The 25,624-nt window shown below is 62.9% G+C and overlaps 1 protein-coding gene across 2 annotated transcripts in view; it reads right to left on the bottom strand.

The window, feature by feature from the left end:
• RIPOR3 (RIPOR family member 3) overlaps positions 1-25,624 on the bottom strand; it is a 73,508-nt gene that overhangs the window by 11,332 nt on the left and 36,552 nt on the right. For both annotated transcript variants that reach the window (XM_012766168.3, XM_020281962.2), the window contains exons 2-13: positions 18,391-18,509; positions 11,281-11,427; positions 9,131-9,209; positions 6,600-6,623; positions 6,287-6,340; positions 5,408-5,557; positions 5,240-5,303; positions 4,638-4,681; positions 4,396-4,521; positions 4,174-4,319; positions 3,692-3,821; positions 1,109-1,681 (exon numbers count right to left, since the gene is read on the bottom strand). In XM_012766168.3, coding sequence (XP_012621622.3) covers positions 1,109-1,681; positions 3,692-3,821; positions 4,174-4,319; positions 4,396-4,521; positions 4,638-4,681; positions 5,240-5,303; positions 5,408-5,557; positions 6,287-6,340; positions 6,600-6,623; positions 9,131-9,209; positions 11,281-11,427; positions 18,391-18,509 — 1,656 coding nt within the window. The remainder of the gene's footprint in view (positions 1-1,108; positions 1,682-3,691; positions 3,822-4,173; positions 4,320-4,395; positions 4,522-4,637; positions 4,682-5,239; positions 5,304-5,407; positions 5,558-6,286; positions 6,341-6,599; positions 6,624-9,130; positions 9,210-11,280; positions 11,428-18,390; positions 18,510-25,624) is intronic.

The following is a 25,624-nucleotide window of genomic DNA, read 5'->3' as shown; positions in this document are numbered from 1 at the left end:
TTCGAAAACATGGAATCTGTGAATAGCGAGGGTCAGCTGAGTCTGTGTGGATGCATGTGCGCACACACACGTTTATACACAGATAAACGGGCATTGTGTAACTTTGCTCTAGAAAAATCAAACTAAAAGCCATGGTCTATAATCATTTTTATTGTTCTGAGCAGGTCTGCCAAAAAAAAAAAAAAAAAAGTTTCTCAAGATGTTTAAAATTACGGTATTACTTTCAGATTCTTATGTAAAGCAGGCATCACTTTTCAAAATGCAGGTGAGCTGCAGAAGTCACGTGCTGACCCGAATCGGTGTGTGTGAAAAGGCTGTTAAAAAGTACAAGAAAGGTGATGTTATTTCTTCAATTTTTTTCTTGAAACTTCTAGGCAGATTTTTCTTAAAGACCATGGCAGTGGTAAACAGCAAACATTTTTAAAAAGTTACTGGCTATGAAATGAGAAATTGAACTTTTTTTTCACCTGTGCCGATTTGTAACACTGAGAGTGAACGTGGGGATGAAATAATTCAACTAAAGTTTGAAGAGGCCTATTAACTCTCTCAGTGCCAGTGCGTCTTGCACAAGAGAGTGCTTTCATAGATTAATAGCTACACCAGTACATTTTATATACATTTAAAGTTGTGTAAACGGAAAGGTCAAATAGAGGAATCCACCCAGGTCCACATCTCCGAGCCACCAGCCACCTGAGCCCTCGTGTGAGCCGAGAGCAGCCCTGGGCGAGAGCCCGGCCGAGGAGAAGGTTCGGGGTGGGGTGCATGGCTGAGGCCGGCCACTGCGTGGGGCCTCCGTGAAGCCAGCCGTGACCCCGAGAACGCCCTAGGTCTGGGTTCTCAATGCCACACGGCAGCCCCGCCCGGCCCGGCCAGAGATGCGAGATGGCGGACGTGGAGCGGGTTACCCACCGTCAGCCCGGCTTCCCCCGTAATCCTCCCCCGCCCAGCGAGGGCTGTCGTCACCCCCACTTGTCATACGGGGAAACCGAGGCTCAGAGAGACATGGCCCACCTGGCCCATGCAGGGGCGAGCCCTGGCTGCCTGGTCCCCCCAGCGCCCCCCCACAGCTGTCACGCCATCAGCAGAGCACGGCGAGGGGTGGCCGTACCTTCAGCCGGTCCCTGAAGCCGAGGACCTGGTACTCCAGCTCCCGCAGCGGGGACTGGGCGGTGTCGGCGGACCTCAGCGACTCCAGGACCTCCTGCAGGGGCCTCTCCAGCGCCACTCGGGGCCCATCCGCTCTGTCCCCGGTTTCCTCTTCGTCTGGGCCTCTCTGGCTACTGGAGGTGGCGCAGGCGTGGAACGGCGGGCCCTGCGGCAGGTCGGGGCTCTCTGCCCCCAAGTCCCTCCAGCCAGGCCGCTCCACAAACGCGCCCCCCGCCAGGTGGGCCATGCCTGGCAGCAGGCCCGGGGACGGGGGCGCCTCCTGGGCCTCCTCTTCAATGGAGGCGTCGGGGCCGACGGCCGAGGGCAGGAACCCCACGTCCGGGGTGGACGCCAGCGTGCTGGTCTCCGCGTCCCGGGGGTCCTCGGAGCTGAGGGAGTCCATCTCGGGCAGCTCCTGGCTGCGGCTCCGCAGGCCGGGACCCCGAAGGTCGCCGTCAGACAGGTAGCCGAGGATGCAGGTGGCCCTCGGCCCGCCCAGCAGCAAGGCCTGCTGCGCCGGCTGCCGCAGCACAGACTGGAGAGGGACACGGAGCGTCTCACCAGCCACCCCAGGGACCGCACGGGTCCCCAGAGGGCCCCCCCCAGACCTGCACTTGGCACTCCCACGCTCTCGGGGTGACGGGGCTCTGCCAGGTGGCTAGTATCCCAGAGGCAGGGTAGGGCCCTGTCCCCTTTTCCACGCTTGTCCCTTGTCACCCCTAACTCCTTTCCACCCGAAGCAGTCTCCTTCCTGTTTCTCACGCGTTCCTGCCCCGGGAGCCTTGCACTGGCTGTGCTCCCTGTCTAGAACGTTCTTCCCCACGTGCCTTCACGGCTTGCGCCCTCACCTCCTCAGGTCCTTACTCAGGTGCCACCCACCTTCCCTGGACACCCCCTCTCCACGCTGGCCCTAGAAGCCCCGTCCCCGCTGTTTCCCACGGTCCTCGCACCCCGCTTTGGGTGGCTGTGTGGTTCTCCGACTTTGACGTCTGTCCCCTCCCCGTGGAATTTCGGCTGCCCGGGGACGCAGCCCTCGCCTGGCATGCAGCAGAGCCCGGCACATGGCTTTGCATGAAGTGCGCCAACGAAGGGCCGGACGCACTGGGTGTGCTCGGCATTGCAGAGACAGCGGCAGCTGTCGTCACGCACCTGGCCTTACCTGCCCTGCTCGGGGCTCCACGTCAGGCCTCCCTGACCCGCCCCAGCCCCTGCGAGGGGAGCACTGTTCTAACCTCAGCCTCGGGCCACACTGGCAGGGAGTCCCGTGCCAGAACCCGAATCCCTCGCCAGGCCCTTCCCAGGCCCTGGTCCCTGGACCAGTCGTGGTGGAGCGTGTTCACATGGTCTGTTGCTGCCGGGCATTCTTTTAAGCACTTCCCGTTTGTTAACCCACTGGATGCTCATAGTATCCCCCCAAGGGCCGAATTGTTACCCTCACTTCTCTGATATAGACATTGAAGTCCAGAGAGGTTGAGTGACTTGCCCAAGGTCACACAGCAGGCAAGAGGCAATGGCAGGACTTGAACCCAGGCTGTCTGGCTGCAGAGCCCATGCTCCTGGCCATAGATGGTTTTTTAATCAAAATATGCCGGGTCCCACCATGCCGGACAAGAAAGTGCCCTCTGCCTCCACAAGCTGGGGGCCTCGTGTGAAGCCACCTTCCCCGCCAAAGGCGTAGAGGGTGACAGGAGGTTTGTCCAGCCCACTGTCCCCTGGGATGGACAGGATGTGCCTGGATATTGTCTTTACTCTTGGGGCTCCTTGTTGCAGATGAGTCTGGCACCCCCACCTGCACAGCAACCTCCCCGTGCCAGTGCCCAGCCACACACCTTGCGGGGGCCAGCTCCCAGGACCCTCGCCGGGGCACCTGCTTTGGGGAGACACTCGCACTCAGGTAGCACGATTTGCGGACAAGGCTGTTTACTGCCCTGTCATTGGCAATAGCAAAGAAAACAAACACCTCTGTGTCTCCTAAAAGTGCAGCGCAGCCAAGTGTGGATTGAGACCCAGTGCCGGCTGCGACCCAGTGTCAGCAAGGAATGAAGCAGCCCTCCGGGAGGTGAGGGGCACAGTCCCCAATACTCATTAGGTGTCAAAGGCAATGCAAGACGGAGAAGGTGCATTTGCTTGCAGCTGGCACAGAGTAGCTCTGGGAGGATGTGGGAGAAACTGACAACAGGAGTGGCTCTGAGGAAGGGACCCTGATCCCTGGAGATCACGGGAAAGGGAGATGTCCCACTGCGCGCTATGCCGAGTAATACCACCGGAAACACACATCAAGCTTAACACAGGTAAAACAAGGCGGAGGCCATGGCTGGGGTGGAGAAAGCCCATTCCAGGTGTCCGGAAGCAGCAGGCAAGCCCAGGACGCAGTCTAGGATGGGGGGCCGGCAGCAAAGCACAGAAAACCAGCCAGGATAACCCAGCAGGAGGCTGAGCCGGACGCTCGCTACACCTGGGCTGCCAGATTGCTGGGCCCGGGCCCGCCCGCCGTCCCCATCCCAGCGTGGCCGCGGCATCGCTGCCCGGGAGGAGCCTCACTCACCAGGTAGTACCTTTCCCGGAAGCTGGGGGTGCTCGGGGGTGTCCAGCTGTACAAGGAGCCCTTCCTGCTGCCCACAGAACACCTGCCTGTGGGGCTGGGCGACACCAGGAGGCTCTCGGCATCAAACGGGCTGGAGGAGAGAACAGACGGCCGGGGTCACCAGTGGCCGGAGGCCGTCTCAGGCTCGGACGGGCCCAGGGGTGTCTGTGGTTTGGGGCAGTCGTCCTCATCTTACAACAGTTCTTTGGTGCGGAAAGAATCGAAACTCTGAGGGGTGGGCAGGGCTGCCAAGAAGGCCTGGGCCCCCGTGTGAGGGCGTGAGCGAGGGGGCCACGGCAGGGGCGCCCGGCGAGTGGGGTGCCCGGCGAGTGGGGTGCCCGGCGAGTGGGGTGCCCGGCGAGTGGGGCGCCCGGCGCGGTCGTGCTGCCGGGAGCGTGGGGCCCGGCGGGCTCTCAGGCTGGCCGGGCGGGCCAGCGACTCACTTCCACAGCACCTCCAGCTGCAGCTTGATGGTGCCCAGCTCCGTGATGTCCACCACGATGACCTGCGGCCGCGTGGTGAAGAAGTCGGCGATGTCGCAGGTGACCGCGCCCACGGCCAGCGAGCTCAGGCCCCGCAGCTCGGTCACCTGGGGGTGGGGGCTGGAGGGTGGTGTCTGCGCCCAGCGCCCTGGCGCCCCGGCCCCGCCCCGGACCCCGCCCCACCTTGATGTCGAAGTTCTCGTGCAGGGTGGGGATGAAGGCCTTCTCCTCCTCGTCCCAGGTCTGGCTGTCGTCAGACTCGATCCTGCCCTTGAGCTTCCAGCGCTGGCGGCCCAGGCGCATGAGCACCTGCGGGTGAGCGGGAGAGGGGGGAGGTCGGCGCCACAGCTGGGCACCCCCTCCCTGCCAGGCAGAGCCCCCCAGCCGCGACCCGGGTGCCCAGCGGCTCCGGAGGGTGGCCGTACCTCATACTGGTCTCCGGGACACAGGCGTGCGTAGCCCACCAAGCCTGGAACACAGACGAGCCGGTTCCCCTCTGCCCCCGCCAGATCTCACTCTGTCACTCAGGCTGGAGTGCAGTGGCCTCATGGCAGCTCGCAGCAACCTCTAACTCCTGGGCTCAAGCCATCCTCCTGCCTCAGCCTCCCGAGTAGCTGGGACTACAGGTGTGCGCCACCATGCCCGGCTAAGTTTTAATGTATATTTCATAGAGACTGGTCTTGAACTCCTGGGCTCAAGCAATCCTCCTGCCTCAGCCTCCCAAAGTGCTGGGATTGCTGGCGTGAGCCGCCGCACCTGGCCCTGACTGTAGGTTTTCAGCTTACGGGGAGGGGATGGCAGGGATGAGCCATCACCACGGAAATGGACAGGAGGGGCCTGGTCCTCACGGCTGAGGCTCAGAGAGGAATGGGACTTGCCTGAAGGCACACGTCACGCGAGAACGAAAGCTTGGGCTGGGATTCTGGCCCACACCCCCTACCCCCAGCACAGGGCCCCCAAGAAGGCCTGACGCCCCCTCCAAATTGGCCTCCGCCGACCCTCCCCTCCCGGCCCCCAGCCCAGTTACCTTTCATCCTGACGTGGAACTCGCCCAGGTGCACCTCCAGGGCGCCCTCGATCAGCCACATGTCCTGCAAGGCCCCGCAGGTGGCTCAGCTGGCTGCTGGGCCATAGGGCCGCCACCCGCCCTGCCGCCAGGGGCCTCCCCGCAGCCTCCCCGCGGGAGCCCACGCACCTCTGCGCACTCATGCAGGCTGCGGCCCAGCTCCTGCAGGCTCTCGCGGGAGGCGCGGCTGGGTGGGCTCCTGGAGAAGGCCTGCCGCATGTTGGACGCGCCGTCGCGCAGGCGGCACTGGACGCAGTAGCCCTCGTACAGCTCGTCCACCTGCGGCGGCACACGGGCTGGTGGCGCTGCCTACGCCGAGGCCGGGCCACGCCTGCCTGCCGACCTCTGCCCCCCGGACAGGCCACCCCTGAGCCACGTCCAGCCCGGCCTCTGGTGGTGGTCACCACCCTGCGCTGCCCCCCGAGCAGCACTCTCCCGGCCCCCGAGCGCGAGCCCACAGCGCAGGGGCACCGCTGCCTCCTCCGCTCCGCACCCGGCAGCTGGCAGCGACTGGCATACAGTCAGTGCACAATAAAGACTAGTGAAACGCAGCCGTGTCACCTCCCCTCTCCCCACGGACGTGTCAGCTGTGCAACAGGAGATGGGCTTGGGGACCCGGCCACCACGGGGGACTGGAGCCGTATCACGAACGGGCTCGCAGACACAGAGCTGTGTGTCCCTAGACAGATCCTTGCTCTCCTCTGGGCCTCTACTTTCCCATCTGCACAGTGGGGTGGGGGCCACCCTCCCCGGCCCTCTAAGGCTGAGCATGAGGTCTTTCTGCACAAACCAAGGAAACAGCTCACACGGTCCTGGGGGACCCCCAGACACCCCCATTTTCTACCTCAGGGCTGAGCCCTGCAGTCCTTCGACCGCCCCCAGGCTCAGCTCGGCTCCCTCCAGCTGCCCCCGCACCCCAAGGCCCTTCCCCTGCTCAGAGGGAGACCCCAGGCCTGCCGGCCCAGCTGAGGCCCTGCAAGCCGAGACCGCCCCGCCCCGGTCGCTGACCTTGCTGATGTGAAACTCCATCTTCCGAATGTGCCTCTCCACGGAGCGCGTTTGCTTCTCCCGGAAAAGGGGAAGATGCTTTAAAAGCAGCCTGGGCCATCGGCCGGTCCCCACCACCTTCCCTCGGGTCCTAACGCAGAGAACTGTGCCCCATGCTGGGCCAGCCCCTCACCATCCATGAGAGAGGCTCAGCGCTGAGCCTCAGTTTCCCATGTGTAGAATAGGGGGAAACCGGGCATTTCCCCCAGGCAGTGCAGTCGTCGGGCTTGTCCAGCCGGGCCCCGCCCGCCCTGCTCCGCACCTGCGCACTCACCTTGTCCAGGTCGTAATAGAAAGCCTGCGGGCAAGAAGAGGAGGGAGGGGGTGTCAGAGTCCCGATGCTCCCCCAAGGCCCACGAGGCTACATTTCGGGGCGCCCGAGCTCAGCATTGGAGGACGACGAGCTGGAATGTGCAGCCAGCCCTGCACCCCCCCCCAGGTCTGCAGACGTGGGCTGTGTCCAGGCCAGGGAGGCAGGGGGACTAAACACGTGCACTTCCAGTGGGCACTTCTGGGTCTGACTCTGCCATTTCCCAGCTGTGTGTCTCAGGCAGGTCACTCAGCCTCTCTGAGCTCCATGTCCTCAGGTAGAGGGGGTGAGCGATCGCACCTGCCCCACAGGGCTGTAGTGAGTAAGGGCACAGCAGGTGCTCTACGAGACGGAGCCCTCGTGACTTGATCGTTCCAGGGCTGGCTTCCGCCATGACCAGGAGAGCTCGAGAGGGGGGTGGGGAGGCAGCCGGCACCCCCCCCACCGCCCCCCGGCCTTAGCGAACAGTGAACTACGTCTGTCCAGCAGGGCCAGGCTGTGACTAACAGAACAAGAACGCACGGCTGGGGGCAGGCGGACCTTTCTGTAAGGGGCCAGAAAGTCAAGACTTTAGGCTTAGGTGGGGCACGCCACCTCTGCGGCGACGGCTGTGCCACTATGGCATGAAAGCAGCCGTAGACAATACGTGAATGAGCAGGCGTGACCAATAAACGCTATAAAAAAGACAAAAGCAAGCTGTGGTCTGCCAACACGGATCAGAGCCACTACCCGTGAGCCTGGGGGATTCCGCGGTCGGGAGACGCTCTGGGGCGAGACCTGGGCCACACTGTGATTTCAGTTTACGAGACAACTGCTGGCCCCAAACTGCCACACGCATTTATTGACCACATGACCAGGGAGAAAAACACGCAAAGATAAGCACAAAGGTTAAACAGGGTGCGACAGATCGGGATGGGGTGTCATTCGAGAGGGAGAGAAGGGTTAACCCCCTGCAAAGCCTGTTTTCCCATGTCTGTATTTATCTGAAATTCTGCATGTGAGATCCTGAAATTAAAGCTCCACTTAAGAAGAAACAGGAAAGATCCCAACCCTTCCAAAGGAAGGGCGAGTGCCCAGCAGCTTCTTGGAAACAGATGTCTGGTTAAATGAGAACCAGCAGCATCCATGGAGGCGGGACCCCACGTGAGCATCTCGCGTGGCTTCCGCGCAGTCACCCGTCCCTGGCCTCAGTGTGCCCGTCTATGAAATGGGAGCAGCTAACACGTACACAGATTCACACCCTTGCCTACCTTACTTAGAGTTACTTGTAGAACCAGGAGAAAGGGGCGAGGGACGCTGCGGGGTGAGGATCTGTACCCGAGTGAGGGGCAGGTGCGGGGAACTGGGGTGGGGTCCTGGCAGCACCCGACCCCCCCACAGAGGGCAAGGCAGGGCTGAGCCCACCAGGCCTCTCCCCGCCCTGTGGGCTGGCACACGCGGGGCTGGGGCCCTTCCTCTCCCACCCGGCCGATCCCAGGCCTCCTCCTCGGGAGCCGGGACACAGAGGTGGCCGGCTGCTGCTCTGGCAGAAACTCATCTCCCCTCCCCGTTTCCAGCCCGCAATCACAATCGGGCTGGCAGCCTGCGCTGCACCCGGGTGCTCGGGAGGAGGGGCGCCGGGACGCTCCGGCTGGGGGGAGGATCCCGAAGCACCAGAGCCTTCTGCTTTTGTTTCCAGAGTCTCAACCGTGGAGGGTAGCTGGGGTTTCACAGGGTGGCAGTGGGCACAGAGGAGGGGCACTTCCCAGGCTGGAAAGAGGGACCCTCCCGGCCCAGGGGACAGAGGCCCCGGAGCAGCAGGACTCTGGCAGCATGACCAGGTAAAAAGTACAGGTGACCCAATTAAAGTTTAAATTTCTGATAAACAACAAGCAACTAGTTCAGGATGAGTATGTCCCAAAGGTCACATGGGATATACTTATACTAAATAATTACTTGTTATTTATCTAAAAGATAATTTAACCAGATATTCCTTTTTGTTCATTTTGCTTTTGGTTTTTTGCTAACTATGGCTCTGCTAAGCGGGTGGCCAGAGCCCAGAGCAGGTGAGCCTCGGGCTGGACAGGGCCAGGGTCAGTTCAAAGGCGCTGCCCTGGTGCCCGCAGGAACACCGCCAAGCAGCCGGGCACGGGGAAGCACACAGGCTCCATCAAGGACAGCGTCAGGGGCCTCTGTGACACACCTGAGAGTTGACACCTTTCCTGGCATCACATAAGGTGCCCCAATTCCAGGGCTCCCCGGTAGCCAAGGCCTATAAAATAGGACCCTCTAAAACGTGCACGCCTCTACGCATTTGCCTACCCTACGGCCACTTCTAGAACCAAGAGAGATGGCGAGGGGTGCCACCCGCTGTTCCTGCCAGTGAGCCTAAGTTCACCAGGGTCAGGGCACAGCGGATCCAGCACAAAAGAGTCTATTCCGTGAGCCTCGCGGCTCCCAGACAGAGACACACGGGGGGGGGGGTGTCCACGGCTGCCTGGGGAGGGGGCTCTCACCAGCCTGGAGTTCCGCCGGGTGTCCTTGTGGCGTCCGGACAGGTAGTCGAGCTCAGCCTGCTGGACACACAGATATTCCCTGCAGAAAGAATGAGGAAGAACTTTCAACTGAAAAGGAACAAGAAAAGGAAGAGAAGCAGGCCAGGCGGCCGGCGTCCCGGCGTGGCCGGCGCCACTGTGCCCAGCGAGGCTCACGGCGCCTGGTGGCCGCCGCGCACTGAGGCCGCGCGCCCGGCACCGCGCGAAGCAGGTTACAAGGGAGCTCTCGGTCAGTTCCCGAGCCCCACAAATAGGTTCTGCCGTTATCATGCACATTTTAATTTCAGTTTGTTGTTTGTTTTTTCAGAGATGAGGTCCTGCTATGTTGCCCAGGCTGGCCTTGAACTCCAGTGACCCACATGTGTTTGTTTTTGTGTTTTTTTTGAGACAGAGTCTCGCTTTGTTGCCCGGGCTAGAGTGCCGTGGCGTCAGCCTAGCTCACAGCAACCTCCAACTCCTGGGCTCAAGCGATCCTCCTGCCTCAGCCTCCCGAGTAGCTGGGACTATAGGCATGCGCCACCATCCCCGGCTAATTTTTTCTATATATATTAGTTGGCCAATTAATTTCTTTCTACTTATAGTAGAGACGGGGTCTCGCTCTTGCTCAGGCTGGTTTTGAACTCCTGACCTCGAGCAATCCGCCCGCCTGGGCCTCCCAGAGTGCTCGGATTACGGGCGTGAGCCACCGCGCCCGGCCGGACCCACATCCTGAAGATGAGCAAACGGACCCTCAAAGGCAGCAAGTGGCCAGGCCCAGGTGAGGCCAGGCCCAGGTGAGGCCAGGCCCAGGTGAGGCCAGGCCCAGGTCACGCGGCAGGGGCGAGGCCGGACGCAGGTCTGAAACCACATGGAAGCCACAACCCTCGCCCCGGGGTCATGGCGTTTCCGACGACGCTGGGCCCGGCCCGGGGAGGGCGCACAGCCGCCTCCCTCAGGGTCAAGGGTGTGGACTCGGGGCCGGGCTGGGGCCCACCTGCCCCACCGTGGGTCCCAGTCACACCAGGAAGTCACTTGCCCTCCAGGCCCCACCTGCGCCAACTCAGGTGTGGGAGAGGCTGCTCTGGCTAGCCCACCCCTCGCCCCGGCTCCCCAGGTGCTGCTGGCCCCAGATGCGCGTCTCAAACGTGCCACCCCAGGCCACGTCCTGGGAGACAACCCCAGGGGTAAGCCTCTGCCCGCCCTGCGCACCCGGCTCCCACTCTGCCTCCAGCGCTGGGCAGAGGGGACAGCGAGGGTCATGGGGGGAGGGGGAGGGACGCTGGCGGTGTGGGGAGGTGACATCTGCCCCGAGCCCCGGTGACACAACCGAGCAGCTCAGCGTTGGCCCAGAGTCGATTCGGTGGCTCTAATCCCACTCCCCGTTTACCGGCCGAGGGATCCTAGACAAATTGCTTCCCGCCTTTGGGACTCGGTTTCCTCATCTGGAAAGGGCAGCCAAGGGCCTCTCTTAGGGGTCTCGAAGGAGTCAGGGACACAATCGGCATAAACCACCAAGCGAGTCACAGCCGCTGCTACGGATCGGCGAGCGGGGCAGCAGGAGTGCCGCGCCGTGCTGGAGAGATGGAGCCGCCCGGAAGCCGGCCGGCAGGAGCCGCGGCGCAGACACGGGAAGGGAGGTGGCACTCGGACGACACACAGCCGAGCACAGTGGGAACGGGAGCGAGTCACGCAAGAACAGTCCGGAGAGGCTGAGGGTCAGAAGCGCCCCCGATTGCCTTCCCAAGGGCAGCAGGGAGCCATGGAAGAGACTGGGGCAGGGGAGGGCCCGGCAGGGTGGAGGAGGGAGGGGAGCGGCCAGGAGCAGCTCGTCTCTCCATCACCTCTTCGCAGCGCCCGCGCCAGTTGTCGATCGATTACCTAATCGATGGCGTTCATCGCCATCCGCTCCTCCGCTCGGGAGCGCCGCGAGCCCAGGCTCCTCCCGCCCTGCTCACCGCCCATGCCCGGCGCCCAAGGCCGGGCTGCACCCCACACGCTTGTTCAGGAAGCGGATGACGGGGCTCCCTCTGCCACCCGGACAGACAGACCCGCCGCGCGTCCCCAGAGGCGGCGGGGGAGGCAGGCCAGACGGAAGGACGCGCCTTCCAGAGGCCGCGCTCAGCCCTCCTTACTTGAGGCCTCTCTTCAGAGCTTCGAAGATCTTCACCACCTGCTGGGGCTTGGGGTCCGAGCACACCGAGCCCTTCCGCAGCGTGCTGTACGTCTTGGAGGGCTTCACAGGCGTTCGCGACCTCACGGAGTTCCTGTTGATGGACTTTCTGTGGGAGGGGTGCAGGGGAGCAGAGGTCAGAGCAGGGCTGCGGCCAAGACCCCGCCCCGGGGACAGGCACTCTGGGAACAGTGACAAGAGCCCCAGGGAGTCGGGAGACCTGGAGTCCCGCCCCCATCTGCACCAAGCTGTGTGGTCTCAAGAAAGCTGTTGAAACTCTCTGGGCCTCAGTTTCCTCCTATGTAAAATGAGATGCCTGGGTTTGAGGATTAAAAGAATAAAAACCTGGTATCAAAAATACATTTACAGCGAGGATACAATCAAGCGGCTCAAATGCCGACGCTCTCTGCTGAGCACACTCGGCCTGTGCAGGCAAAGCCGTGTGGGAGGCCAAATCGTAGCCTTGTGGATTACCCATGGGGTGGGGCCCTGTTGGCTTTACCTGCCCAGCATCCATCCCCCTCCCTGTGGGGCATCTCTCCAGCTCTGCTTCTGATGCTTGTGGCGTGGGGGGAAAGGTAGCCTGACAAAGCAACACGCACACACGCATCTGCCCGTGGACACGCATACACAGGCATCCTGAGGCAGACCCACGGCCCGGGCCCGGGCCAGTGAACACATTCTGCTCCTGTGGGCAAGGAGCGGCATGAGGCACAAGTCTAGCCAGTGACCAGAATTCACAGCAGGGAGAAGGGTTTTTCCACTGGCATCGCCAACCTGGGAACACACACCTGGACTTCCCGCTTCCTCTTTTTGCCGCCATGTGGGGAGAACAGAGCCAACACAGAGCAGCAGACCGGATCTAGGTTATGAATGAGTTCCTGGATCCAGCTATGCCTGAAGCAGAACCTGCCGGTGGACTTTGCAGTTACGCGAGCCGGCTGGCTCTGCTCTGCTGAAGCCATTTGGAACTGGGAATGTGCACTGCGTGAGCCTAGGAACCGTCTTCCAGCAGTGCCGGCTGGGTCCCTCAACCTTTAGAGACAGCATCTCAGGGCCGATCACAGGAGCAGGGGTCGGGGCACTCGTCACAGCGCAGAGCTGGCTTCTTTGGCATCGAGGCCCCCCTCTCGTGGTCCTGCAACTCGCCCGCCGGGCTGAGGCCCAGTGGACACGGCCTTGGCTCACTCGAGGCGCTAAAGCCCACCAGCCCCCCTGACCTCCTGACTCCACTCTCGAGAAAGAGGCACGGGCGGAAGTGACTCTTAGAGCCCTCGAGTCGAGTCTTAAAGGGGAGATGCTAGCACTTCCCTCCGACTCCTCTTCCCAGGGCGGGAACAGGAATGCTCTGGAAGCCGGCTTCGACCCCTGCACAAGGGCCCGTGGAGACGGCGGCGCAAGCGGAGAGGAAGAGCAGCCCGGAACAGCCTTGTGGGGGAGACACCCCGCCCCGCCCATTGGCTCGGGACTGTCGAGAGAGGGATGACCCCTTACTCGAGTGCCTGCATTTTGGGGGTTCTTTTGTCAAAGCAGCTTCACCTCTGCACTAACACACCACTCAAGCCTCAGTTTTTCCATCTGTAAAATGGAGGGAACAATAAAACCCACAGCAGAGGGTGGTGCCGAGAATTCTATCAGATGCCAAGCCAAACGTCTGACGCAAAGGCAGCTTTATAAACGCTGGCATCGTCATAATAGTCACATCCATCTGTCACTGTCCCCTGGCTCCCAGCCTGGTGAACAGTAGGCGCTCAGTAAATCCTAAGCTAAGACGGATGGGGGAACCACATCGCGCCCAGGGAGCCGGGGAACAGAGATCCTGGCCGCGGGCGCTCAGCTTTCTCTGGAAGGCAGAGCAGGACTGCGGGGCTACCCCCCCATCCCCAGTTAGGGGACAGAGGGAGCAAGGGCGGGAGGGGGAGCCGCACAGTCTGCAAGTGGCAGAAGGAGAAGTTTTTACCAAAGCAGAGCTGGGGGGCTGCCGAAAGCCCAGACCGAGAGCCCTCCAGCTTTGGGGACCCAGGAGGGCGGGGGAGGACAGAGTCAGCTCCCAGAGAAAGTTGCCACCTTCACAGCGAGAACTAACGTCTCCACGGGGCAGAGAGGTTAATCTCAGGCCACGGCTGCTGGGACAGCTAACACCGGGACCCAGGGGCCCGGGAGAGAACACATCCACCGCAGGCCCACCCTGAGCACCTGCTGTTGCCAGGTGGCTGCTAAGGGTTTTGCAGAGACATCTCATTCAACCTTCACAACCACCCTAGGAGGCAGGTGTTATTTTTAAAGCCATTGCCAAGTAGGGAAACTGAGGCTCAGATAAGCGACTTGCCCGAGTAGTAGCGTGTCTGTGCAAACTCAGACGTGTGCAAACCCTCATACAGGATCTTAAGAACGCAGCTGGGAGCCGGGTGCAGGGTCTCTCAGGGTGTTCAGAAACACCCGGAGGACTTGACTGACTCAGGTCGCCGGCCCTGCCTCGCCCAGACCTGGGGGCCCAAGAACGTGCAGTGACACGTCCTGGTGCTGCCACTGCTGCCAGTGCACGGACCACACTGAGGACTCCCCAGACTCACCACTCCGCTCGGGAGATGCCCCCCGCTAAGGAGACCCCGCTCTGAGAGCTCCCCAGAGCCCTCTGGGGCTGACTGCACTTTTGAGGTCTCACGTTGAGGGCCAGGGACTCGTCCCACCACGTGCCCCCCGAGCAGCTCCTCCCAGGCCGGGCGCCGTGACGGGAGCCCAGGGGCCTGGGTCCCACCCTCGAGTCCACAGGGAGAGGCAGGGCAGCAGGGGCGGCAGAGCCAGGCCGGGCACAAGCAGGACAAGCGCCAGCTCTGTTGCCGGCCCTGAGAAGAGGGCCACGGGCCACCACCCTGCCCCAGCCCCGAGAAGTCTGGCGGGCGGCCAGGCTGCATTTCCAGCTGGGCTGGATGCTGCACATTCCACACACGCTCGTGGACACCCGCCGTTGACCCAGCGTGGGAGCTGTCTGGGCCACCCCTGCCGACGGGGACCAAGCCCCTGCAGCGTCTGCACCACGGCTGCACGGCCGAACCACAGACCAACACGCAGAGGGGCCGGAACCCCGCCCTGGACCCTCAGGGACCTCGCAGAGCCACGAGCCCACACCGTCTGGTGGTCAGGTTGCAAGCTCCAGGTCAGCCCCCCACGTTCGAACTCCAACCCAGCAGTCAGTCCCAGTACTTAACCTGCCCAAACCTCAGTTTCCTCATCTGTAAAAGGGGGGCAATAAGAGTGCCTGCCCCCATGGAGCTGTTATGAGATAAGAAACGTTTGTTAAATGAATGAGTGTCCACTCTACGCTAGTCACCATTCTAGGGGCTGGGGACAGAGCAGCAGCCAAAACAGAGCCCTGCCCCCAGGAGCTGACGGGCCAGCTGGGAGAGACTGTGGTAAGTGGTAACAAGCCTAGAGCCAGACGCTGGGGTTTATGTCCGACTCCCCCACTTACAAGCTGCATGACCTTGGGTAAGTTACTGAACCTCTCTGTGCCTCAACTGTCTCATCTGTGAAATGGGGTCCAGAGCAAGATTTACATGGATTGATAGATATAAACGACTTCAAGCAGCACCTGGCAAAAAATGCCATATATATGTCAAGCTAAATAAATTTTTTAAAAAAGAAAAGAAATCAGATAACACCAAGTGCTAAGGACAAACATCCAGTGGGAGGGGGAGGTCATGAATTTGAACAGGGACAGGAAGGCTCTGCCAGCAGGGAGCACAAAGGCGGCTGGCAGGCAGCTCTGGGGCGAGGCTGCAGGCGCCCCCTCCCGCCACTCCCGGGGCCCCCGGTAAAGGCGTGTGCAGAGCCCCGGGCACGAGCATGGCACGTCCTCAGTGCTCAATCCCTTCACCTGCTGTGGCTGCAGTTCACGGCCGTGAAGCGACACTTCCCAGAGCCAGGGAGGCATCTGCCCCTCCCCCCCACCCTGGAGTCCACATCACCCACCTCTTGGCCCGGGCCTTCCACCACGTTGCCATCCTCAGCCCGGCAGGGACGGCAGGGCTGCGGCCCCAGGGAGAGGCTGGTTTCAGAGGGGCCGGGGGCAGCCTCGAGGTGGGGCCCACAGTCCCCAGCAGGTGCACCCTCGGCCTGGCCCTGTCGGTCCACCTGGGGGCCCGGCGCCCTCGCCCTCGCTGTGCCCGGCAGCTCCACTCCCGGGCAGCTCCACTCCCGGGAAGCTTGAGCCCAGCACCCCGTCTGGGGTTCAGCAGGACAGGCGTGGCGGCCGCTGCGAGGGCCGGCCCAGCCGGGGAAGGTGACGCGCAGGCAGGCGGCCTCCGGATGGCGAAATCGGGCCGCGTGTCTGCCCAGGTGTCACACCAGCCAGGCAGGAGCAGCCTCGGGGGCGGGTGAGTCGCCAGCTCTGGGAGGACTCGGTAAATATTAAACAGCCCCTGGCATGCCGGCCGAGCCTCCAGACGGGCACGTGCCGCCCGCTGGCCCGGCCCTCACGTGAGGCCAGGGCAGCGCGGCCGGCTGGCGGTCGGAGGCCGCAGTGCGGGGCGGCTGCGAGAGCGTGATCTGGAGCTAGGCAGGCTGGGCTCCAGCCCGGCCTCCGCCCCCGGCCTCCAGGCAGGGCAGTCACAGGACCACTGGAGGGGCTTCAGGTGAGGGCTCCATGCAACAAGGACAGGAGCTCGCCATTTATCTGGTGTCTGGTGACACTGGCCGGTGGGTGGCCAGGGCAAAACGGCACTTGCAGAGCTCAGACTCTACTCTCGGCCATCCGCGTGTCCTGGCCGGGTCTCCGAGGCCCATGCCCTGGGCACAGCGCAGGACACCGCCCGGCCCGCGCCCTCACCCGCTCCAGCCCGGCCACTGGCTGCGTCACGCACGCGGGGCCGCCCCTTCCTGTCCTCCTCCAGCCTCCTCTCCGTGAAAAGCCAAGGGCTGCCATTTTGTTCGCACACCCCCGCTTCCCAGCCGTTGGAGAGGACTCCCCGCGGTGGTGAGCACACTCCCCGCGGTGGTGAGCACGTCCTGGTGCTCCCACTTAGGGCCCCGCCCGACAGCCCGGGGCGGGGAGACCTGGCTGAGGGGCAGGAAAAGGGTGGCAGGCAGCTGTGCCTGTCAATCAGGGCAGAATGGGACAAGTCAGGGCCTGGCCCTCTTTATCCCCTCTGTCCTCCTCCCATCTCCCTATCCACCCCTCCTCCCCCCCAAATCCAGCTCTTGGGAAATGGTCTCCTTATAGCAATCATTCACACCGTAGTGTAAAATTCCCCCCACCAGGTTGCTTCTCCAAGTGAATTCTCTGATTGTGGAATAAAAAGGCCTGTCTGGAGTCAAAGGGGTTTCAAGACAATAAGGTGGGAGGCGGGGACAAAGGAGGCATGAGCCCCCCACCCCAAGGGGAGCCCTGCTCTCCCCCATCTGAGGTTATCTTGCTCAACTCGCCCCAATGCTGAGCGTGGCTGCATTTCAGCCGGGCTCAGTTACCTGGGAAATGAGGCCAGAAGGGGAGGCCTGAAACCCGACCCGGCTGTCCCGCCTCGGAGCCAGGGGTCCAGACCCCGGGGAGTAGAACGGAGACGGGAACTTAAAATAGACGTTGTGGGCAGTTTCTTCCTCACCTGGCACAGGGGGCTGCAGAGGCAGAAGCCAGACAGTGGCCGCTCAGGGACCCCAGAACCCGCCCAGGCCCAGCGTCCCCTGGAACCCCCGACACTGGGGCCCGAGGAGGGTCCAGGACACCTGTGGCCGTCGGGGCCATCTTTCCTAGACCAGGACTTGGGCCCTGCAGGACCCTTGCTGACGGCCAGTGAGCCCTGGTGTCATGGGGCTGGGTCACCCCTGTTCTCCTCCCACCCAGGATGCTGCTCCCAGGAATCCCAGAGGGTAAACAAAGGCAGGGGCCACCTGGGGGCACTTTCTGGGCATCCACATTTCCTGAGCATACAGGAAGTTCAGAGCCCCCCAAGGCCTGGCCGGAGGGAGCCGCAGGTGGAGCCGGTCACGGGATCTGCGGGGTCCAGTGCGGGGTGAGAAGGCAAAGCCTCTGGGCCAAAGTCGCACAGAACGTCTAAGTGGGGACAGCAGAGGGAGGCGGCGCAGCGCGCGAGGCCCGGGGGGCAGAGAGGCCGCTGGGCTGGAGCACAGGAGAAACCGGGCGGGCAGGGCCAGGGCTGCTAGGCCTCGGAGCAGACTGGATTGTATTCTAGGTAGGATGGGCGCCCACCAACTCGGTTCTGTGCCCTGCTCTGGCCGGGGCCCACCCGTCCACCCCTCTGCTGACCCGCAGAGGTCGGGCCCCTCTGGATGTCTGAGGACTGCCCCCACCGGGCCTGCCAGCTGCGGGCAGTCCCCTGGGCCCTCGCACAGTGCCCGGCACGAGGCCCTGGACTCATCGGGCTGTGACCCCGGGGCGGAAACGCCTTCTTCCCCGGGACTCGGCACCCAGCGCTGGAGCAGGCACGGCGGAGCGGCAGGCGCACGGCGGAGCGGCAGGCGCACAGCGCCTCCCAGGGACTCTCAGCCAGGGTCAGGGCTGCCCCCCGGCCGTCCCTGCAGAGGAAACGCCCCGCAAGCTCCTACTGTGTGCCAGCCGCTGGCCTCGTTGTGCCCCACGGCAGCCCTGTGATTCCTAGTTTTCAGGTGACGAAAACAAGGCTTAGAGAGGTGAAGTCACCTGCTCCAGGTCACAGAGCCAGGGGAGGTGGCACCATTGCCTACCTTTCAAACAGGAAGAACATTCCTTCCTAACCCCACCCCCAGGGACTAAGTCCCAACTCGGGCCCAGTTTTGCTGTGTGACCTTGGGCAAGCAGCTCCACCTCTCTGAGCCTCAGTGTTCTCATCTGCCAGGTGGGCCTGTTGAGCTCCGGCAGATCCACTTCCCGAGCACTTGAAACCACCATTCAGGACTCAAGGAAGCGGTAGGTCTCCCCGACACCCAGAGTCACGCACACGAATGCACACATGCTCACATGCCCCGCTGGGCTCCAAGCCGGCGTGAGGGCCAGCCTCAGGGTCACGGGCAGTAGGGGTGTCCCCGCCCTTCCCTGCCCTTGAACATGCCCCACACCCACGGCCCGGGCGGAACTCACGCGATCCTCCGGCTCTGTGCGCTGCTGAAGCCCGCGAAGGAGGCGCTGCGGCCCACGGCCCCCACGGCCCCCGAGTCCCCTGGGGACAGGAACCGCACCCGCACCGACATGGCCGTCACCTGCAAGGAGAGGACCGAGAGTCAGCCTGGCCCCGGCCCCTGGAGAGTGCTGGCCGCTCTGGGCCTCGACAGCCCCGCGGTCCCCAGCTCCCAGACAGGCAAGCAGGCTCTGCGAGGTGGGGGGACCCGCCGGGGCAAGTGGCGGGAGCAGAACGCGAACCCAGGCTCTGTACTCAGCACTCGGGTTCTTCAGGCCCCAGCAGTGCTGCCTCTGCGGGCGGGGCCGGCACCCCCGAACCCAGCACTTCCCACCTGCCCCGGCACCTGCCGCACGCCAAGCGCAGTGCTGGAGAAGCGCACTGAGCAAGACGGGCGGAGCCCCTCCCCCAGGGCTGCCGGCCCCCAACCACGGACAGCTGCGGCGCAGAGCAAGTGGTGGGAGGCCGGGGTGGCTGACCCGGCCACGGGAGCAGCGCCCCAGAGCCGAGGAGGGGTGAAGGGAAGGGTGTTCGAGGCAGAGGGGACGGCACAAAGGCCCGGAGGTGCGAAAGGATGGGACGAGATCCAGAAGCAGCAGGAGGCTCGCTGGGCTGGGGCGCCAGAGGAGGGCGGAGAGGCTGAGGGGCCGTGGCAGCCGCAGGGAGGGCTTTGGCCTTGCCATTGGGCAGGTCACTGGGAGCCATGGGTCCCGGAGGATTAGAGCAGGGGCTGACAAAGCCCGATTCATGAGGGCAAACTGCTGGCATCAGGGACTGCCACTGCCCCGGGTCCCTCACCCGTTTCTGACCCAGCCTGCAAGGGGGTCAGCCCGGAGCGCTGGCTGTCTTCTGTTTCTTCCAAACCATCTCTAGATCGGAAAAATGCCACCACGTCCCTTGGGAACATAGCCCAGCGTCTTCCAGCACAGGCAGCTGGAAAGTTCTCCTTCATATCTAACCTAAATCTCTGCTGCTACAGTTTCATGCCTTGCTCCTCAGCCAGGGTGTCAATCCAAGGAGTCCAGGGACCCCACTGCCCAGACCAGGGCTATGAAAGAGCTCCAGTCCACTGAGGCCCCCGATTCCCGCCTGGGGAGACGCCTGCGCTCCAACACCCCTTTCCCCAGCAGCCTCCGCACCTTTGCCCGCCTGGCGCCTCTGCCTGGAGTCACTCCCTCTATGAGCCGCATCTGCCCGGTGTCCAGTCCTGCATTTGGTTTTGGGTCAACGCTGCCGGGGGCTCCAGAGCCCTTGCTCTGCACCTCCCGGCGGACCTGTGCACCCGCCCCACGCCCCACGTGCGCTGTAAATAGGGAAGCCTTGGAAACAAGCCACACCTGGCTCAAAGCCCAGCTGGGCCTCAGTGGTCACAGCTGTAAAATGGGATTCAGCAAAGGGTTCCCTCAGCGGCCGTCATAGGAACCAAGGAGAGTCGTGCTGAGCCCACCGTGGGCACGGGACGCCCGGGGAGAGCGGCTGTCTCTGCGTGATTGGCTGACCGAGACCCAGCCCTGCAGGGGCGCCAGCGACTTCTAGCCGTGACAGAGGAAGGCAGCATGCCCAGGGCCAGGAGCTGCCCCAGACTGCACATCCATTAACAGCAGTGCTGAGTACAGATGGGGAAGTTGAGGCAATCTGGTAATGAGGCATCATTCCTCGAGTGTCATTATTAAGCCAGCCCTGCTCTAAATGCTTTATGTAAATTATCTAATTAAATCCACACAACCCCGTAGGAGCAGGACCTTATTCATCACCTAATTTGATAGATGAGGAAACTGAGGCTCAGAGAGGTGCCAAGACTGGCCCAAGAGCCCCAGCTGGGAAGCTCAGAGCCGCGTCTGGGACCCGGGTGTCGGCGCCTGTCACTGTGCGTGGCCTCGCCTGGCCCCAAGCCCCACCTGCGCTGCGCTGCGGCCAGCTGTTCCGGCTCACAGCCGCCGACGGCCAGATTCTCAGCAGCCGTGTGAGCCGCTGAACTCACGCTGGTGTCGGTATCTGAACTCAGCCACGCCAGGAGTATTTACACCACGGAAACGGGCAGATGCTTTTGTTTTCTGACGCTCGTTAAACTCTTACCAGCTCACCACTGCCTATCCCCGTCAGCACACACTCGGAGGGGTGGGGCGGCCTGGGAACCTTCTGGAACTGCTTGATGCCCCCAGCCCAGCTGGGGAAGGGGACGAGCGGGGAGCGGGGGGGGGGGTGGCAGCCTCACTTGGATCCCCAAGGTCAGCGGTTGGGACGTGGACTCGAGGGCCAGCTTTGGTCCCTCCCCCTGGCCCCCAGCAGCCTCCTGGGTCATTCCTCCAACTTCACCCAGGTCGCTCCACTTGAGGTCAGAGAGAAGGACGATTGCCAACCGTTTCCTCTCCATGCAGTGCACCGAGAACAAGCCGCGTCTTCCCGCTCAGCGTGCCAGAAAGGAGGACAGAGGGGAACTAAGGCTCAGCGCAGACCCGCATGCCGGACTGCGGGTTCACTAGACAATGCCATGAGGTTTGGTGACCCCATTCTTCATATGAGGAAGAAGAGGGGTGTGATGGGGCCCAGAGACTCACGTTGTCCCAGCCCAGGTCTGGCTCCTTCCTGCACAGCATCTGCCACGCGAGACTGGCTTGCTGGCTCACTCCCCCCACCCCGTCATCGTCATCGTCCACCCCAGCCGTCGCCTCCCCAGGAAGCCTTCCTGGACGCCTCCCCCTCCCAGCAACCCTCTGGGCCCGCGCAGCCCCTCGTTCCCTCTAGCCACGGTGGACTGCGAGTGGCGGCCGGTCCGTCTGCCCCACCAGCCCAGGGGGCCCTGCGGGAGGGGCTGCCCCCACTTCACCCCAGGGGCAGCAGCGGGCGACAGTGAGAGGAAGAGGAATTACCACCACTCGCTAGATTCTAAGAGGGCAGAGGTGGACAAACGTTTTCTGTAAAGAGCCAGACAGTAAATAGTTTTGGCCTTGCAGGCCACACGGTTTTTGTCACAACCACTCAACTCTGCCCTTTTAGAGCAAAAGCAGCCACAGACATGGTGAAAGCGCGCGGCCATGGCTGTGTTCCAATAAAACTTTATGCATCAAAGCAGCAGCCATGGGCAGCGACGGGCGGCCCTGCCTCTGGCCCAGCCGGTCCTGCCTGCTACCCGTTCTAGGGGCTTTCGAACCTCATTTAATTCTCCCAACACCCTGTGAGGCGAATACTATTACTACCCCCATTTTGCGAATAAAGAAACCAAGGTGGGGAATGGTTCCTCTAATGTCACACAGGTAGCCAATGCCAGAGCTGGAATTTGATCCTGGGCGTGTTGGACTCCAAAGCCTGGCTTCCTAAGGCTAGGCCACGCGGGCTTCCCCCACTAAAACACACACACACACACACACACCACCAGGAGCCAGACGGGGGAGGGAGGAAAGTCCCAGGATTGTGGAGGGGACCTGCCGAGCCAGAGAGGTAGCGCTTAGGAGTGGCCTAGAAACTCAGGCCCATCCCCTGTAGGCTTCAGGTGAGGGAGCCCAGCCCCGTGCGCCCTGCGGCCAGCCGCCTGGGCAGCTCCCAGACGGCTCGGCTGCGCCCCCTCCCGGCTGGGCCTGGTGGTTCTCTGGTGTCTTGGGAAACGGCCCTCCCCCCAAAGACTGGGGATGGGACCCCAAAATCTCAGCAGCCTCCTGTGGGCAGCTCCTGACAAGTCCCAATGAATGTCTGTCGTCTGCAACCAAGAGTGACATTCCTAATGGTTAAGCACTGGCACAGCAGGGAACCAAAGCAGGGTGCGGGGCAGGGTCTTTAAGACCCCCTCCCCTCCCTGCTGCGGCTGGCATGAACCCTGCGGCTGCTGGATCGCAGCAGGTCCAGGGAGCCAAGGGGAGGCGTGTGGGTAGGGGAGGGACGCTCAGGCTCGGCTCCGGGCAGCCGGGGGTGGCCAGCACTCTGCAGGGCCCCTGCACAGAGGGGAGCACAGAGGACATGCAGTTCTCAAACCTTCGGTGGCAGACAGGATGGCCTCTTCCACGCCCGTGTCCCGAGACGCTTCTCTCCGAACCAACACCGCCGGGAGCCGGGAGCCGGCTGGTGCAGGGAGAGCAGGCCAGCTGCTCCCAGACGCTGGGGCTGTCCCGGGCCTCTGACCCCCAGGTGCAGCTGGGAGAACGGACCCACCCCCACTAAATCTGTCCCGCGCACTGCTGGCCACGGCCCCTGCGCCTCCCCCGCCCACGGCGCGGGGAACCTGCAATTTCACCTCATTTAGAGGTGAGGCGGCTAAATTTAACGTCGCAGGCTCCTGGGGCTGGGTGGCTTTTATGCCTCAGTCCCTCACTTAGGGCTCTTTTTTATCCACTCAAACGCCAGCCAGGGCTTAGTTTGCTTATAGGAGTTTCCAAAATAGCTGCTTTGGTTTAGCATGAAAGGAAATGGCAAGACAGCCCAGGGTGTGGCGTGTGAGTTTGCACGGAAGACGGACGGGCGCCGGGGGCTGTGGGGGAGCCGGACGTCTGCACCCGAGGGGCCCAGAGAGCGCGGGGTCCCACTGCCCCACTTTGCTGATGGCGAGCCCAAGCCCAGGGCGGCCACAGCACTTGTCTGGATCACCCAAAGGTGCGCGAAGAGCCAGAAGAGCCGGAACGCCGTCTTCCTGCCCAAGCCGCAGACCACCTCCAGCCTCTGCAGCGGCCCAGGCCTCGTCCCCAAGCCCCCTCTGAAAGGCCCTCCCTGAGCCCCCTCACCCTATCTCACACCCTAGAACCCCCACCCTTCCCAGCCGTCTCACAGTGCGCAGGTTCATTGGGAGTTTTCCTGTCCTGTCCACAGCTGTGTGCGGTGGTTGAATGAGTGATTGCTGAGTAAATGAATGACTGAAGGACATCTCTTCAGAGCTGTGTCTGGGGTTCCTTCGCTCGACCTGGTCACCAGCTCACATGTACTGAGTACCTGCTGGACGCGGGCACTGGGCACACCGGTGTGGACTAGTCCAGGGAGGGGACTGGGAGACAGGCCATGAGAGCACAAGGCCACGTGACCTCCAAGACGGGGAGCCAGTTGGAGGTCGTGGGAGCCAAGTAAGGACCCCTAACCCTGCCCCGGGGGACAGAGTGACTGCAGAGAACCCCTGGGGGAAGCGGCATCTTAGGTCGAAACCTAAAGCAGGGGGAGGAATTGGCTCGGCAGAGGGGGAGGATGGGAGGGAAGAGTGTGCTGAGTATTGGGAACAGCATATGCAAAGACTCAGAGGCCAGAGAGAGAGGACCAGTGCAGGAAGTGCGGACAGTCCAGAGGAGCATCAGGTGCTTTCAGAGGGGAGCCCAGAGAGGTGAGGCGGAGACCAGAGCCTGACGGGAGGTGAGTTGAAGCTGCACCTCAGCAGGCTCCCGTGCCCTCTGGACTTTGGCAATGGCGTCCCTTTGCGTCCACTCACCCCTTCAATAAGCCACCGGCCTGACCATGCTGCGTCTCAGTAAACGAGGAGGGGGTGCCCACTGCACACAGGGCCCGGGCACAGCCCCCTGGCCCTAGGAGCAGTCGCTCCGCCTCCCTGGCCCAGGGTCAGCAGACCGGATTGTTTACAGGAAGCCTGGCCCCCCAGCCTGCGCCCGTCTGCGCAGGTTTCTGCCCCCGGATCCCATCGCTGGCCCGCCCACCTCAGCTCCCCGCTGGCAAGGCCATGCCGCAGCGTGACGCCCTCAGCCCCTTTGACCAGGACCCGGCGAGGGGAAGCCCCGAGGCCCGAGGTCCCCTCACTCCCCTCACCCTGCTCAGCGCCCCCGTCCCTCCTGGCTGCAGGGGAGGGGTCTGTTTAGCTCCCCCAGAGCCAGGTGTTGCCCCGGCCAGGACAGGTGCGCCCAGGGAACGAGGAAAATGAGGCTCCAGCTGCACGTGACCTTGGACAAGCCCCCACCCCACGAGCCTCTGTTTCCCTGTCTGTAGAATGGGAGGGTTGGGCTAGAGCCCAGGGTTCCCCCGAGCACGCAGGACACCCTGGGCCAGGTGAAGCGCGCACCCAAGCCCCACGGCACGCGGCCAGGACGCTGTTCTTGCCCCGTCCCTCTCGTGTGGGGGCTGACACTGTCGCTGTCCCTGCTCAGCCAAGCACAGAGCTGGCTCCCGGCGCAGAGGGTGGGGCCCTCAGGCCGTTGTGTTTGGTTGCATTTCTTTGAAGGTAGACTCCACTTAGAGCCCAGTGACTTCCGCGTGGTATAAAGTGTTTGTTTTTAAACAGAGTACCTAGGTGAGGGGAGTGACCCTTGGTTTGGGCAGAGCAGTGGGAACCCTCCCAGGGCAGCCCTCGCTCCTGGGTCCCGCTGCCTGGCTCTGCCACCCTGCGGAAGCACCTGCAGCCAGGAGGGGACACCCCAGGCGTGTCCTGCAGAGCCTGTGGCCTCACAGACAGAGACCATGGAGTAGGCTTCTCCTAAACCCGACTTCTGGCCTAAGAGAAGAACAATCAGCGCCTTGGGGAGCCCCGGCTGCGCCCCGGGGTCCACCGTCCGGGGACTTTGGGCAAATGGGCACTCCCCGACAGACAGCCGGTGGCTCTGCGCCAGGCTCGGGGCAGCACCTCCGCGCCAGGCCAGGAGGCCCTCACCTCTCTTTATCACGCTCCCCAGCCCCGAGCTCACTCCGCTGGGGTTTTCCGAGGCAAAGATGACTCACGAATTTCTGTGAACTCTCCAGAGAAAATTTTTATTGAAATGGCCCGGGTCACCCACTCCCACCAGCTATGCGGGGTCGGCCAGGGGTCACCTGGAAGACAAGCACGTCTTTGGGGGAGGGGCCTCCTGGGGCCACCTCGGGGGTGGGGCTGAGTGGGGGTGCCAGGTGGGAAGGCAGCGGGAGTCGGGGGAGAAAACAAAGGTGGAGTGTGGGGGTGACAGCCCAGCCTCGGGACACACGGGGGGAGGGCTTTGGATCTGTCTGAAAGCCCCCCCCCCTCGGCCTCTGTGGAGGAGCAGCGGTCAAGGTGGGGACGGGCGGGGAACTGAGGTGAGGCGAGCAGTGGGGGTGCAGAGAGACCCTCCTGGCAGCGATGGGGCGAGCGGCCTGGTGGTCCGGCTCCAGGCCAAGCGCCTGTGTGATGTCGTGTCTGAAGACAGTAATGGCTCTCAGGACAGCCTGCACTCTAGAGCAGCACCTGTGCCGGGTGTGGGTGGACTTACTTGTTCATAACCCCACTGCCCAGGAAGTCCTGCCTCCAGCCTGTGCTCCAGCCGCCAAGCA

The sequence above is a fragment of the Microcebus murinus genome, chromosome 16 (genome assembly GCF_040939455.1).
Source record: "Microcebus murinus isolate Inina chromosome 16, M.murinus_Inina_mat1.0, whole genome shotgun sequence".
Classification (NCBI taxonomy): Eukaryota; Metazoa; Chordata; class Mammalia; order Primates; family Cheirogaleidae; genus Microcebus; species Microcebus murinus.
The sequence above is the reverse complement of the archived record's forward strand: the minus strand, read 5'-3'. Positions and strand labels throughout refer to the sequence as shown.